General features: G+C 35.4%; 1 protein-coding gene across 1 annotated transcript; it reads right to left on the bottom strand.

Moving 5' to 3' along the window:
- Window positions 1-1324: 1324 nt before the first annotated feature.
- On the bottom strand, window positions 1325-13949 carry LOC107554805 (yjeF N-terminal domain-containing protein 3-like). The gene is made up of 6 exons (XM_016237419.1): window positions 13918-13949; window positions 12158-12266; window positions 5914-6024; window positions 4115-4228; window positions 3847-3997; window positions 1325-1835 (listed from the first exon to the last, which is right to left on the bottom strand). Exons 1-6 carry the CDS (start codon window positions 13947-13949, stop codon window positions 1639-1641), a joined length of 714 nt encoding a protein of 237 aa, XP_016092905.1. The 3' UTR covers window positions 1325-1638.
- Window positions 13950-16374: the final 2425 nt, after the last annotated feature.

Here is a 16374-nt window from a genome sequence, read left to right as displayed (position 1 = left end):
GACAAAAAAATCAGGATAAGAAGTCAGAAAGATGGTAGATTACAGGCAATTGTGCTATCAAAACAGAATAAACAGCCAAATTTGCAAAGAAAAGCACAGACCAATATATTTCCCTCAATTCGTTTGCAGTCTAAACAGATTTTCATATTTTCCTTTGTCACCATATTGAGTGCATATGGCTTCTTTTGCCGGTTACCTTTGTGGAGCTCTCTATGCGTGTTTAAAGACAATAAACATACTTTTTGGCCTTCAGTGGGGTGGATAGAAATGTAAAATGTTTATTGGCAGACTAAGAAATATGATCTCCGGATGAGTTCATGTCCACCTTTTGATGAATATATCTGAGTTTACACAATGTCCTAAAATGGCCTATAATGCGTTTGCGATGAATCATTACGCTGCTTCGGTATTCCTGTCCACATACTGTAACTGTTGTTGCTTTAGGCAGAAACATTCCTTTATATCACCCACGCCTTTTCCTGACTTTTGAATAAATCTCTGGGAAGAAATAATATACTGTATGGTCTAAAGAATATCGTAGCTACCTCTTGTTCCCAAATATTGGCTAATGGAGCACATTTTCCAAGGTTTGGCTAAATAATAACATCCGTGGGTTTTCAACATCCCACGTTTCTTTAAACACCCGACTTTGGCATCTAAATGAATAAACTCGGTTTTTACATAGATAATTTATTCATTCAACCTATAAGAACTAAGAAAACACATGTACATTGAGCAATGTAAAAAGAAAATGATTTACACAGGTTTGTCATCCTGGGATTATTATTATACTATACCACCTTTCTAATAAAGTACAGATAGATAAATTTGTAATTGGAGTAAAATTCCAGCAGAAATGTGTTGGGTTTGTAGGTGTCGTGCACATTAGACTGGAGGCACTATCAGGGTAATGCACTTTGAATATATCTAACATTAAAAAGACTTATGTTTTAAACAAAACTGAATATTGGCGGTTTTGAGAACTCAAAAGTTAGACATACTGTAAATGTCAAAAATTTGCCAAATTGAATCATTCTAAACCCATCTCTTAGGACTGATTGCTTGTTTCTGCCACAAGATTAAACAAATTAAAAGGCAATTACGATTTTCTTGTAATTCTGAGGGGGGAAAAAGTGAGAATTGCGAGATATAAAAACAGAATTGTGAGTTTATAACTTGTAATTGTGAGATATAAACTCATGATTCTGAGAAGAAAAGTTACAATTCACAATTGTGAGAAAAAAAGTCTGAATTGTGAGATAAAAAGACACTAAATTATCATTTAGAATTAGTTTTTAATTCCGTAGCAAAAAAAAAAAAAAGAGTCAGAATTGTGTGATGTAAACTCTAAAGTGTGAGAAATCTTTTTTTGCTCTCAGAATTGCGAGTTTATACAGCCGGATTGTGAGATATATACTCAGAATTTCAAGACAAAAATCATAAATGTGAGATTCATTAGCAATTACCTTTTGCATTATTTCATTCTGTAAAAGAAACAAGCTTCCACAGAAAACTCACCTTAACTATCCAAAGTATCTAGTCATATTTGTCAGTAACTGAATGCCACAGAACAATCTATAAAATACAAAAGGGGGAAAAAACATCCTTGTTATTCAAAATACAAGTCTGTATAAATGGCTACAGTTCTATAACACATTCCGTGCCGGGGAATTCTGGCAGATTAAGTTCATATTTTTTCTGAATGTCATAGGGCAGGAATCGTCCCGCCAGAAAATGCTTTCCTGAGAACCCCGTTGCGCACTTTTTGGGAGCTGTCAGAGAAATGAGAACTTCTGGATTTATCCCATCTTTGGCGGGTTCGTCAACATCACAACCTTTAGGAAAGAGAGATAGAAAGAGTGAATCCTTTCTCACCATCACAAGCCACTGGTTTTTAACTGAAATATAGCAATGTTTCTATATTCTTCCAGATAAGATGTGGAAAACTGGCTCGTAGAGATCATTCATCACACTACTGTCATGTGGAAAGAGAGCACAAAAATTACAGTGTCAGCCATCAGACGCAATTTTCAAATTTGGTCTCCCGATGACATAACGGCTGTGACTTTTCTTTAGTTTGATAATTTGTCTGTTTTGCAAACACTTCAGGTCCAGTGCAAGACATTTGCACATTAAAGTCTCTGGTCAGCTCATTTATCAGAAAAATTGGTTACATAAATCAGATTTCATCAGTTGAAACATCTGGAGATGTTAGTAACCCATTTTTCAATAATATGCCAACTATTTTGCATGCTTACAGAAATGTATCAACACTTTTATTTTTTTAAGTTTATCTAGTATTCAGTTTAACTTATTCTACGTAATTAAGTAGGTAGCTAGCTATTAAATGTGTCAGTAATCCATTTCTCAACAATATGATGACTATTTTGCATACTTACAAAAATATATCAACAATCTTTTATTTTTCCAAGTTTTTCAAGTATTCATTTTGACTTATTCTACGTAATTAAGTAGCTATTAGTCTTGAACGTGTTAGAAATCCATTTCTCAATATGACGACTATTTTGCATTCTAAAATGTATCAACACTCTTTTGTTTTTTAAAGTTTATCTAGCATTCAGTTTGATTTATTCTAATTAATTAAGTAGCTGGTAGCTATTAGCCTTGAACATGTAAGTAATCAATTTCTCCCTAATATATAATTTGATCTAGTATGTGATTTACCATCTAGTATTTATTATCTAGCAGTTATTAGCGAACGCAGCTAATAGCTACTAGCTAATGCTAAAGCCAAAGTAATTTCTGTGCCACTACCATGACCAAACTAAATAACAAAATAATTAAACGTGTTTTCCGAACACTTAAACAACAAAATTTAGTGCATAATCATGCAAATGAACATTTTGTAGAATGCTAACATATGTAGCAAATCCGACTTTACAGTGCATATACTTAGCTGTGAAGAATTACACAAATGATGTTCAGTGTGTAAAAACAGGCACTTCGTATTTGTTTCGGTTGGTGTGTTAGAACTTTTTTTGAGTGTGTCGAAGATTGCTAAAGCTAATGCTTTTGGGCCCTATCATACACTCTGTGCAAGGTTTTTGCTAGTTTCAGCCCGACGCAGTTCTCATTTTCCCGTCCTGCGCCACGTTGTTTAAATAGCAAATGCATTTGCGCCCATTTGTGCGCCCATGGGCGTGCTGGTCTAAAAAAGAGGTGTGTTCAGGCGCATTGTTGGTGCTTTGCTATTTTGAGGAACTGAAAATAGACTGTGCCATAGACCAACTCAAACTTTGTCTAAAGTCTGGCGCAAAATTTTTTCTTTGTTATTTAAAGAGCGCGTTAGTAATATGCGCCTATAGGTGGGTGCAAACGTGTGTACACTTTGCTTATTACACAAAAATTTGTAAAAATGAAAAATTACATTCCGCCATGTAAATAGCGAACCCACCATGGCGCGAGCGCAACTGGCTTTTAAAGGGGATGGGAGATGAGACTCTGATTGGTTTATTGCACGTTATGCCCAAAAAAGACCCATTACTCATTAAAAGAATAGGGACAACCCGTTTAGACCATGCGCCGGGCGCGCCGACCGTTTTCCCGTCGTTAAACTAGCAAAAGTGGATTCGGACACGCCCTGAGTGCACCTGCGCCGTGCGCTTTAGACCATGCTCTTAGATCGCCCTTATGTCTTGATAAGCTGAGTCTGACAAAAATAATCAAAACCTTCCTCTGAACAGATTGAGCCCCTTTTCATGAAACGTTTTCTTTTTCTAGCAAGTAGCCACTGTATTTACTGAATGTAACATCTTTTTTCATTGTGCTACTGCACACTAAAGAATGCCACTGGCAAAAACACAAAAATGTTTAATGAGAAAATACCTGAGGGCACGTCCACACTAACGATGGGTATTTTGACCTGTTTGAGAGTCACCAGCATCCCAGCATAGGGCTCTTTAACCTCCTTGTGGTCGGTTTCTGGTCCCAGGATGGCATCGATCACCAGATTGTAGGCATCATTTAACAGCTGGACCTGATCGTGAGGTCAGACAGGATTCGATTAGGATTGACAGATGTCCAGAAGAGTGAACATCACATTGACATCTCTCTGCCGATGGGCTGAGCTTCATTATTCAAGATTGACACCTACCTCCGTCGGAAGATAGGACAGGAAAGGGATGTCCATTTTCTCGCACTGAACGGTGAAGTCTTGGTGCAAACTCTGAGGCGAACGCTTGGGATAGAAAATGGTGGGCTCATATTCCTACATTAAAAAGAGATGAGGTAGATGATTAACACATTTTTTTTTTAAATATGTCCTTTAGTTGTGAAAAACAGATATGAAAATGTGTTACATGATTGCCATACATGAACCAGACAGTTCATGCTTAGTGTCCAATAAAGCTTTCTGTTTTTTAAAGTAGTATTTTGTCATCCCTGTGGATATGCAGGGGGATTTTTGAGTTCATAAATCACAAAACATAATTACCTCATAATTTAATTTCAGAAGAACATTAGAAGTGATTAATGTGGACTAAAAGTTATGGTTTTGTACACCTCATTTGCTTGGGATACAGGATAAAGTGCATACAGTCTGGATAAGTTGCCGGGTAAGTTCATTACAATCCTGCAGTTAAACTTAATGTATTTCTTACATAATGTTGGTACGGACACAAGAGTCCATGCAGATGTACGGTGGGAATGTATAAAACAGCTGCCATCATGTGATGACCCTCTATTGTTAGTTTTTTTTCACTCCAAGTTTTTTATTCGTTCCAAGAATCTCATATTGTAAACTGGCCAAATCTGGACTGGCCAAGCTTCACTTTACAGAACGAAAAGAAGGATAACTTTAACAGAGTGTACGTTTATTAGACGAATACTGATGCTCCATAAATCTAGCATCACAGAAGAGCATGGTGGATCATTTTTTTTCTTATTGTTTTATTTTTTTCACTGCTAAAATCAGGAATTGGAAATGTTGTAAGCTAAATTTGAATGCCAAATGACGTGTTGGAGTATATTCCCTAACCGTTAGGCACAGTTGTCTATCACATCTAACATTTTGTCCCTTAGCCGATAAGCAAATAGTCCTAAATTAAGGTAATTGTGACTTTTAATGAAGCAATTTGAACATTTTTCGGATATATAAACTCAAAATTGTGAAATAAACTTAGAATTGCCAGATATAAACTCACAATTCGAAGAAGAAAAGTCTGCATTGTGAGATATAAACCTGCAATTGCAAGGGAAAAAATAAACTCAGGATTTAGAGAAAAAAGTCAGAATTGTGAAATATAATTTCAGAATTTTGAGATGTAAACTTGGAATTGTGAGAAAAAGTCATATCTCACAATTCTGTGTTTGTTTCTAATAAAAATAAATAAACAAAAAGGAAATTGCAAGTTTTTATCTCGCAATTCATTCCGTAGCGGAAATAGGCTTCCATACAAATTTCCTTTAATAAAGATAAAATTAACATCAACATAAAAAGCATTCGCACACCCATTTTACTTTTGTAATGTGCCGTATTTCTGGCTGAAACAGTATATTCGATAACAAACATTAAGGGCAGGGCTTGATTTTACTTATCAAATTAGAATTTGAAAAGTGGTTTCTATATGACAGAAGGGGAGGGGCTGAAAACTAAGAGGACTTGATGATGTCATCAGAATAAAAACTTGTTTCAGACACCAAGCAAGCTCTTATGTTTTGATGAACAATTACAAACTAAAGTAAAAATCTATACCACTGGCCTGACTGACAAGTAGAAGAAAAAAAACATTGAGCCCTGAATAAGCAATAAATCATACACAATAATACCAGGAAAGTGCATTAAGAAAGTAAATAGGCTTAATTATGATTTCTTGTTGACTTTAAACAACAATACAGCACCCCATTGGTATCCATTCTTTCTCCGTGCCCTTCGGCACAGTGCTCTATACTTACAAACATGCGCAGATGGCGGGCACACACCAGACCAATGGAGCCGTTCTGCTCAGGACCACAAACAACCAGCAGGGTGGGCTGCTTTTTACTCAGGGAGCTCAAAGGAAAAGCCTGGAAAGAGACAGGGGGAGAGAGAGAGACAGATCAACAGAGAGGGTGACATCTCATTTCAGTCCTATCTGCATTTGCAGAGGTAATGTTCATCAGAATAACCCAGCAACAGTTGCAACAATAGTAAAGAGCTGTGGAGACATTGCCACAGGATGCAGCCTTAAAATAACACACTTTCTGACAGGTTTCTAAACTGGACCAGTGCTGTTCAGATTTTCCGAAGCGTGTACACACTCACAAAACTATGTCTTTAAAGGTGAGGCGTGTAATTTCTGTTACTAAACAGAACTGAATTGTTTTCAAATAGGTTTCCATCTGCTATTGGTCAGCCAAACCAATAGCCACGCCCCAAATGCACGCCATTGGTTGAGCTGTTGCTATGCCTGGCTGGTTGTGAAATATAAACAAACAAGGTTTTGATAGAATCACAGAGAAAGTGTTTATTCCCTTACTCTCTTTAGGGAAATCAAACTACAAATGTCTTATAGTCATCTACGCATATGCTGGATTGTATTTTAAATATATATATATATATATATATATATTTAAAGTCTTTGCAGTCAAGTTGGAAATATATTTGTTACTCATTCACCTGATGAGTATCTTGCCATAAAGATGACGTTATGAACAGACGAATGAAGTAAAAACAAAAGGTAATGTGCATGTTATATTCATCTCCAATTAACCGCCGCTGAAATATGGACCGCGGCACAAGCGTGGGCGTAATTGCAGACTTCCGAGAAAGAGAGGAAGCCAGACGCTAATGAAGCTAATGGCACTTTGGAGAGAAATTATCAGCTGACATGGATGTTCCATTAGCGAGCTGATGAAGTTTAGATTACATTATCATCGCTGGTTCTCTTAGTCACAGCGCCGGGTGAACAAGAGTTGAATGCGTGTCTGAGTGTGGAAAATTTATGTCTATCTCCATCTGTTGTCATTTTAAGGGGAATCAGAGTAGGACATTTTCCTATTGGCCAAAAGTGAGCTTGTCAATGAAGTTGATTATGGGCAGTGTTTGGGAGTAACTAACTAAAGGTAGCAAAGCTGTGACTGTAGCTGTTTTTCAAAATGGTCAAAATTGGATTTTGAAAAGTGGTTTCTATGTGACCGGAGGGGAGGGGCTACAAACTAAGAGGGCTTGATGATGTCATCAGAAAGAAAACTTGTTTCAGGGGCGGAGCAAACTGTTATGTTTTGATGTTTTAACAAACTGTTATATTTGTCCTCTTCAAGCACTTGAATGGACAAATATACACAAAATTATTTCAAAACGCCTGTCTTTGTGAGTATCCTTGCAAACAGTCAGTAAACAGTTAATAGTAAAAAGACTAAACGTTTAAAAAGTCTATTTTTTATTCCTTTTGAATAATGTGCAATAAATCATACACAGTAATACCAGAAAAGTGTATTAAGAAAGTAAATAGGCTCAATTAAGGTTTCATTTGGACTTTACAAAGTGCAACGTAGACGATTATCTGATTTGCGCAACCCTGCACAGAATCCTTTTGTATTTTTTACAAAAAGTATTGTAAAAAAAAATTCTTGTCAAATATTTTTCTTGGTCACTTAAGTTTCAAAATTACTTGTTTTTGCTATTAGTTGCACTGTAATTTTATTGCACCGTTAGACATGGTTGTATCTATGAGGTGTCTCAATACGCTCCCTGGTTAAAATAGTATACTGTGCAGGAAACACTTTCTAGAGCTGTCCCATTGCCAAAATCAAGTGCACTACCAAGAAATTCCCAGAATGCACCATAAAACCAGTTAACATAATCAGCTAATGATAATGATAAAACATTTTTTTTAAAAGACTTCAGAAAGATACCACTCGTGGTGTTATTCAGCAGTATTCTTGATAAGTACCAGTTGCTGGTTGGGTTATTAGTTTCTCAAAATTTCATGGATTGAGGTCCATGCTAGTGCTCAAAATCGTGTTCACGGTAAACGGTCCAGAATAATTCCTAAAAGTTCAACCTTGTGATACTGACAATCAATTCACATGAAGCTGTATGAAATAACATCCATTCCCTTTGTCTGTGTTCTGTCCATTTCTTCTTCTCTGGAAAATGACATGGAATGGAGTGTTCCTGAGAGCCGTAGCCAGTGGTTGCATTGTTCATTTCTTTTACAGGTCTGCTGCAGCTGTGCTGGAATCCTCCATTGTGTCAACTCCTGCCAGGACTCTGGAGACCGCCGCTCTGATCTGCTCCTGTTCGGAGCCACTGAACCCCTAGATTTCGCTTCCATGCTTCCAGCAAATGAACTCTCTAGAGAGGGTCTTGACTAATTGCTCTTGAACTTTTTACCCTCAACCTGATGCACATTAACACCAGAGCTGTGTTTAATTTAGAATTGAATTGAGAATGCCTTTTAAATTCATATTAAATGGAGGAATTTGCAAACAGGATGCAGAATGTGAATTTAAGGCAGCAGAATTAAAGTACAAAGAAATGTCATATAATGATAAGAGGACAAACCAAGGATAAACTAAATTATACTTACCAACACACAACATGTCCAAACCAGATACAGTGTAATTTGTTCTGTCTACATTTACTTGATGTGAAACTGTTGCGTATGCGATGTTGAGTAAAGAGATTTCACAGTGGGCAGGGCTCCTCGGAGTGGCAAAGTGTTACCATTGTTGAAGAAAACGCAATAAAATAAAATGAATTAAAATAAAACTGCATAACTGGACAAAAATAATTGCACCATTTATTAACTGACAGCCCTAAAATACTAAAACTACATACAATTCTATGTACATACAATACATACAAAACACAACAACAATAGAGGAAAAACAAATACTGACAACTAAACTAAACAGACAAATTAAAAATAAACTGAAAATAAAAAGTAAATAAAAAATGCAGAACTATAAAATGGACACAGAGAACTTTTCAGTTAGAAAAAATCTTTATAATAAAAATCAGTCCGTTTTTTTTTTTTATTATTCTCAAAATGCAATGATTTTTAAATGAGACCAGTTCTTAAAACACGTTAACTTTGGCAGTCCTAAAATGCTAAAATTAAAATGTAGAAAAACTCTAAAAACTAAACAAAAACAAACAAAAAAACTAATACGGAAAGAAAACTAACAATGATAGAGTGAAAACTAACAAAAACTGACAACTAAACTAAAAAGATTAATTATAAATAAAATAGAAATAAAAACTATATTAAAAGTTCAAAACTATAATAACTGGTGTAGTGCTGCGAAATCACAGCCTGCTTGTCAAAGTCATACTTGGTTAGGACATGGTTTAACCCAAACCCTAATCTACACTTGAAAGAAAACATTTAGCATTTACTTTTTTTTATTTATTATTAATTTATGATTTTATAAAAAAAAAAAATTCATTTATTCTGTTTTATCATGTAGTCATGGTAAAATACAGAGAGAAAATACAGAGAGATCACAGACAGTGTTGTACGAGAGGTAATGTCAGTCTGCATGTTTCACTCAAAACACAAAGAACGTTTCATGAGCCATGATGACAAAAATATCTTCCTGATATCTAAAGCAGGGAATGATCACAGACATCAGCCTTGACGTAGCTTAACACCAAAGCACTGGTTTGAGATGTAGACGGATGACGTTGATCTTGGCATCCATTGCAGTGGATAGTTTGGTTGTGAAATCACAATGTGGTAAAATACAACCAAAAAGATTTCGTCCCCCCCTCACACACACACAAGCGTACTGATGTAATGCTCGTCTCAGAGCTACCGGCCGGCGTGTTTTCTTTACCTGCAATGTATGGCGACCTCACAGAGGTCACAGCACAGGAAATTTTGCTGATGTTAACCGTAGCAGCTGCTGGTGACCGGGAGCCTTGGAGGGGCGGAAGGTTCAGTTTGTAAAACGCTTCTTAACAAGGGTTGAAAATTCACACAAGCCAAATCAGGAAACAATTTGGGGCTTTAACCGACTCTCAGGTAGGTCAAGAGGAGCCCTGCGCTGCCTGTCAGCCTGACTGAATCCAGATGGATGGTGACCGCAGTAGTCTGGTTTGAGTTGGCCTGGCTCTATCGCAACCCTCAGGCCGCCCTAAGACGTAAGGCCCGAGACCGCCCGGCCACAGACGGAAGACTTTCAACACCTTCAATGATGGTGCATTGGATTTGTCACAAGGGATTTTTAAGGAGAAGTCAAAGTGCAATTAGGAGGTGAATGAACCCAACTGGTGCTGATTTTAGTGCTCAAGGCAAGATATAACATGACCCCTCAAAAAAAGCTAAATCACCTTTTTTGTAACCCTTTTGTATGGAAGCCTATTTCTGCCTTAGACTAAAAATATATAAATAAATAAAAACAATTAAAAAAATAATTGCTATTGTATTTCTTTATATATTTGTGTATATATATATATATATTTATTTATTTATATATATATATATATATATATATAAATAATTGCTATTGTTTATATATATATATATATATATATATATATAGTGTGTGTGTATATATATATATTGTGTGTGTGTGAGTATATATATATATATAGTGTGTGTGTATATATATATATTGTGTGTGTGTGAGTATATATATATATATATATATATATATATATATATATATATATATATGTGCGCGTGTATATATATTTTATATCTCTCACAAAGTATTTCACAAGTGCACCTTTGTTCTCAGAACTGAAAACGTTTCTCATAATTCTGGCTTTTTGAGACTTAATGACTTAATTTCTTGTAAGTGCACATTTATATCTCAGAAATTCTGACTACATCTCGCAGTGTGACTTCATATATCGCAATTACGACTTTTTTCCTCAGAACTGCAACTACTTCACATAATCGTCACTTTTTTGCAACATTTCTTAAAATTGCAAATTTTGATATCTTAGTAATTGTAACTTTATATCCCACAAGGTTACTTCATATTTTACAGTTTAGGCTTTTTTTTATAGATTTGCAACTGTTATAATTCATAATTACGACTTTTTGCAACTCATTGTAACATAATTGTGACTATTTCTCGTAATTGCACATTTATATCTCAGAGATTGTGGCTATATAGTAACTCACGATGTGAATTAATATTTCACAATTGAGGCTTTTTCATTGATTTGCAACTATTTATTATAATTACGACTTTTTGTAACTCCTAATTGTGACATTTCCTATCCACCTTTTTCTTCAATGTGGAAGTAAGCCTATGGGCGAGACTTCCGGTTCATTAACCGCAAGAGGGAAATAGCGAGAAGAATAACAACATGCAGTAAACGGTAAAACGGTTTGCACTACAAACCAGTGTGTTAAGATAATACATTAAAATAATATGTTAAGACACACCAATTTTCAATATCAAGCAGCAAATGGAGAGGTTCTGTACAGATAAAAATAGCTGGACGCGGATGAGACCGGAAGCTAGACCCATAGAATTTACAAATGCCGCGCCCATTTTTACGGCAAGAAAAAGGTGGATAATTGCGACTATTTCTCGTAACTGCAAATTTATGTCTTAAAGATTTTGGCTTTATACAGTCTCTCACAATGTGAATTAATATTTCACAATTGCAACTTTTTACTCAATACTGCAACTATTTCGCATAATTACAATGTTTTGTAACTTATAATTGCAATATTTCTTGTAATTGTGACTATTTCTCACAATTGCACATTTATAGCTCAAAAATTGTCATTATATTACGTAACTGCAATTTTTAATCTCACAACATCATTTTGTTCTTCATAATTGCGAATTTGTCTTGTAATTGTGACTTCATATCTGACATTTACGACTTTATGTCTAACAGACAGATACGAAATCTTTTTTCGTTGTTGTCTGTTTTGAAGCGAAAGTGCCAGATTGCTATTCTGGATCATTCTTTAACCCCTTTTCATGAGAAAACCCCCAAAGCAGCAGATGTGGTCAAACCCTCTATACAGAAACGGCGAGATCAAAGATTTCCCGCTGTTTTCATCATCAAATGCAGCAGGGCCTCGTCTCTTTAGAGGATTGGCTGAAGTTCGGCAAATGCCAACAGACGCTGGGAGCGGTAAATGCAGAGAGTTGTGTAAATCACAGCAATGCTTGTGTACAGTAAATACAGGATTGCCACTTCACAATAGTGTAATTCGTGTTCACTTGTCGGACAAACCTTCGTGATGGCAATAGCGCAAGCATGGCCCCATATTTCAATCAGCTGCTGTTGTCCAAAGTGATAGTCCCTGAGGAGCTCCGTCTCAACGGTCGCCACCTCCGTTTTACTATAAAAGACAGACAAAGAGACAAAACGCATTGACACAGAGCTCATGACATGCATGGTATTAGCTTGGGACGATAAATAAATCATGCTTTATGTTTCGGCATGAATGCTAACAAGTGCCAAGATGGAAACTGGGTGGGTTTGATTACATGGAAACCAAGGACTGCAATACATCACCTGACATTTACATGTGTATTCTGAGCACATTGTATTAGACATGCCATCCATTCCAGGCATGGTGTCTCGCTGCCTAATGCCTGTTTAGCCACACTCAGAGCTTATGTTACGGGGAGTTTAATGTGGGCTACAGGGAGCACAACGTAATTGTACAATACAGGCCCTTACTTCACGACTCAAACACGGGGAGCCTTTCAATAACTACTGTATGGTCGTAACATCAGAGCCCCCTGCTGGAAGAACACAGAACTGCTGTCAGGATTAAAACTAACCCTACATTAATGCATTATTAATGAACATAAATTAATAAACAACACAGTGTATTTAATTTCCCATCAATCTAGATATATTTTATGCTAATAAATGTAAATAAATGCTGTAAAAACTGTTGATTGTTTATAAACAAATCAAATCTTATTTTAAAGTGCTACTATTATTTACTGTAATTATTATAATTATTATTATTAGCTGCTTATTATTATATTTTCAAAGTATAAAAAAGTTGCGCACATCCCACAAACCTACACAGGGCTCAGGTGCAAGACAAAAGTCAAACTATAGCAAAAATACAAACGTATTGTCCGCACACTGATATAACTACTCCATAAAAATTATTTGTTGCAATAATACAAACAATACGTTTGTATTTTTGCTATATTATTATATTTTCAACATGAGAAAGCTTATATTATTTTCATAAGAAAGCTTATAAGTTGCTCATATTTTTAACATAACAAAGGTAATAAAGTGTTGGGGAACAAAACCAGCCAAGGCACACACACACACAAAAAAAAACCTTGTGAACACTGACTGAAAATTAAATAAAATATAAATAGGCCTATTAAAAAAGAAATGCTAAAATAACTAATGACTCAAATAAGTTGAAGTACTAAAATGACTAAAAGTCAAATAAAGCTATATAAAATATATAAAAAAAATACAAAAGAATATAATAATATGAATAAAACAAAAATGTAAATTAAAAATGTAAATATACAAATTAAAGCTAATTCACAATATTAATAAAAACTCTAATAGTGCTATAATATTGTATAAAGATAGTATAGTACAATAGTACTATAATGGGTTTTAGACACCTTTCTGTCTTGCTGATTTATTGTTGTATTTTTCCAGTATGTTTCCAAGACAATAGGTTCGCTTGTATTGTGTCTGTTTTCTCTTATTGCTTTAGGCACCAGAATAACAGAGCAAAGAACCATTTATGAAAATGATTATCCATTATTGAGTTCTCTCAACTGTATGCATGAAGTTCCCTGGCTGAATTATCCATTTCAATGCAAAGCAATTTTCTGTCACTATCTAGTTCTCACTATCGCTTCAGAAAAACCAATAATGAGTTTACTAACAAAAATAAACTGTAAAGTCCATATTTATATTTCATACGATGGCGATCTCAAGTCTGGACTTCATCAGTCATATTTTTGCCATTGGTCAACAGGTCACCAAGCGTTTACCCAGCTCTGATCATTGCCGTAACCCTCAACATGGGGTACTCCAGCTTTCTGGCATTTACCGTCTCCAATAGAGCTCCACAGCCGTCAAGCCGTGTTTGCAGGGGGAGATTTCCTGGCGTACTGTGACACACTGATATTTGTAAAGTTCAGCCGAGTCTAGCGCTTTTGATATTTCCATTCCCATCGACCTATTCAGGGAAGTCCTGACAACCATATATTTCCAAAGTTCTCTGAAAGGTTCCAGGGACAAGATAAAGCCCAGAAATCTCAAGCCTCAACCTTGTAATGTTTCCAGTATGTAGAAACGGTTTTTGGCCTGCAAAGAAAAGCTTCACTTAATATCTCTTGAGCATTAAAACAATTTCAATGCATCCCTGAGTCTTAAGTTAGGCTTCTTTGTAGTGGATCGATTGCAAAGAGCAAATCTCACCACTAGGGGACAGCGTGGCTCAGAGTGTTCGCCCAGCATCCAGATCACCCACCAGTCCAAATCACATTACATTATTAGGTCACTTAACATATATCAGCTCATCTACAGTCTTAGCAATTAAGGCTTCAAAAGGGTTTTTTGCAGTGATGCCACAGAAGAACCATTTTGGTTCCTCTTTTGGAATATTTTAGTAAACAGTTCTTTATATTTTATCTTAGTGTGAATAAAGTCTATTAAAAAAACCTAAAGAATCTTTTATGTAATGGAAAGGTTCTATCTACACCCTTAATAATTTATTTTCCAAAAGGGGGTGTTCACAGTGATTCCATATAAGAACGAGTTTTGGTTCCCTGAAGAGGTTTTCAATGAATAACTCTTAAAGTTTGAAGAGCATTTTAATAATCTAATCTAATGAATATTTTTCAACTATAAAGAACCTTTTGTACAATGGAAAGCTTAGCCTGTAAATGTTCCAAAAGGAGGCCATAGAAGAACCATTTTGGGTTCCCCAAAGAACTTTGGGTGAACAGTTCTTAAAAGATCACTTTTTTAGTGTGAAGAACATTTTAAAAATCTAAAGAACTTTTTGTAGAATCGAAAGGTTTCATAAAGGTTCTTCATCGAACCGCAGATGTAAAGAACCTTTATTTTTAAGAGTGTACAAATGGGGGTTTTCACAACAATGCCACAGAAGAGCCATTTTTGGTTACCCAAAGAAACTTTAAGTGAACAGTTCTTAAAAGAACAATTTTTTTTCTCAGTGTGAAGAACCTTTTTCCACTATAAAAAAACCTTATGTGCAATGGAGAGGTTCCATGGATGTTAAAGGTTCTTCAATGCAAATAAAGAACCAAAGTACCAGAGGCTCTAAAAATGACAACAGGTTTGTGTTAGCATCTCCCCCAGTATATATATATATATATATACACACACACACTGTATTTCTCCAAATTTTGGCTTTCTACAAATAGTAGAGTTGTCCCCAAAAAGTTGTCCCCATAATTGCAACTTTATATCTCTCTATGTGACTTCATATTTCACTATATATATATTTTAAAAGTATTACTTTCTGCGACTCATAATTGGCACATTTCTTGTAATTGTGACAATTTCTCATCACAAATTTATATCTTAGAAACTGAATCCACCTCACAAAGTGACTTCATATTTCACAAGTGCACCTTTGTTCTCAGAACTGAAAACGTTTCTCATAATTCTGGCTTTTTGAGACTTAATTGCGACATTTCTTGTAAGTGCACATTTATATCTCAGAAATTCTGACTACATCTCGCAGTGTGACTTCATATATCGCAATTACGACTTTTTTCCTCAGAACTGCAACTACTTCACATAATCGTCACTTTTTTGCAACATTTCTTAAAATTGCAAATTTTGATATCTTAGTAATTGTAACTTTATATCCCACAAGGTTACTTCATATTTTACAGTTTAGGCTTTTTTTTATAGATTTGCAACTGTTATAATTCATAATTACGACTTTTTGCAACTCATTGTAACATAATTGTGACTATTTCTCGTAATTGCACATTTATATCTCAGAGATTGTGGCTATATAGTAACTCACGATGTGAATTAATATTTCACAATTGAGGCTTTTTCATTGATTTGCAACTATTTATTATAATTACGACTTTTTGTAACTCCTAATTGTGACATTTCCTATCCACCTTTTTCTTCAATGTGGAAGTAAGCCTATGGGCGAGACTTCCGGTTCATTAACCGCAAGAGGGAAATAGCGAGAAGAATAACAACATGCAGTAAACGGTAAAACGGTTTGCACTACAAACCAGTGTGTTAAGATAATACATTAAAATAATATGTTAAGACACACCAATTTTCAATATCAAGCAGCAAATGGAGAGGTTCTGTACAGATAAAAATAGCTGGACGCGGATGAGACCGGAAGCTAGACCCATAGAATTTACAAATGCCGCGCCCATTTTTACGGCAAGAAAAAGGTGGATAATTGCGACTATTTCTCGTAACTGCAAATTTATGTCTTAAAG

Source organism: Sinocyclocheilus grahami, unplaced genomic scaffold (genome assembly GCF_001515645.1).
Source record: "Sinocyclocheilus grahami isolate Dianchi unplaced genomic scaffold, SAMN03320097.WGS_v1.1 scaffold514.1, whole genome shotgun sequence".
In the NCBI taxonomy this organism is placed as follows: Eukaryota; Metazoa; Chordata; class Actinopteri; order Cypriniformes; family Cyprinidae; genus Sinocyclocheilus; species Sinocyclocheilus grahami.
The sequence above is the reverse complement of the archived record's forward strand: the minus strand, read 5'-3'. Positions and strand labels throughout refer to the sequence as shown.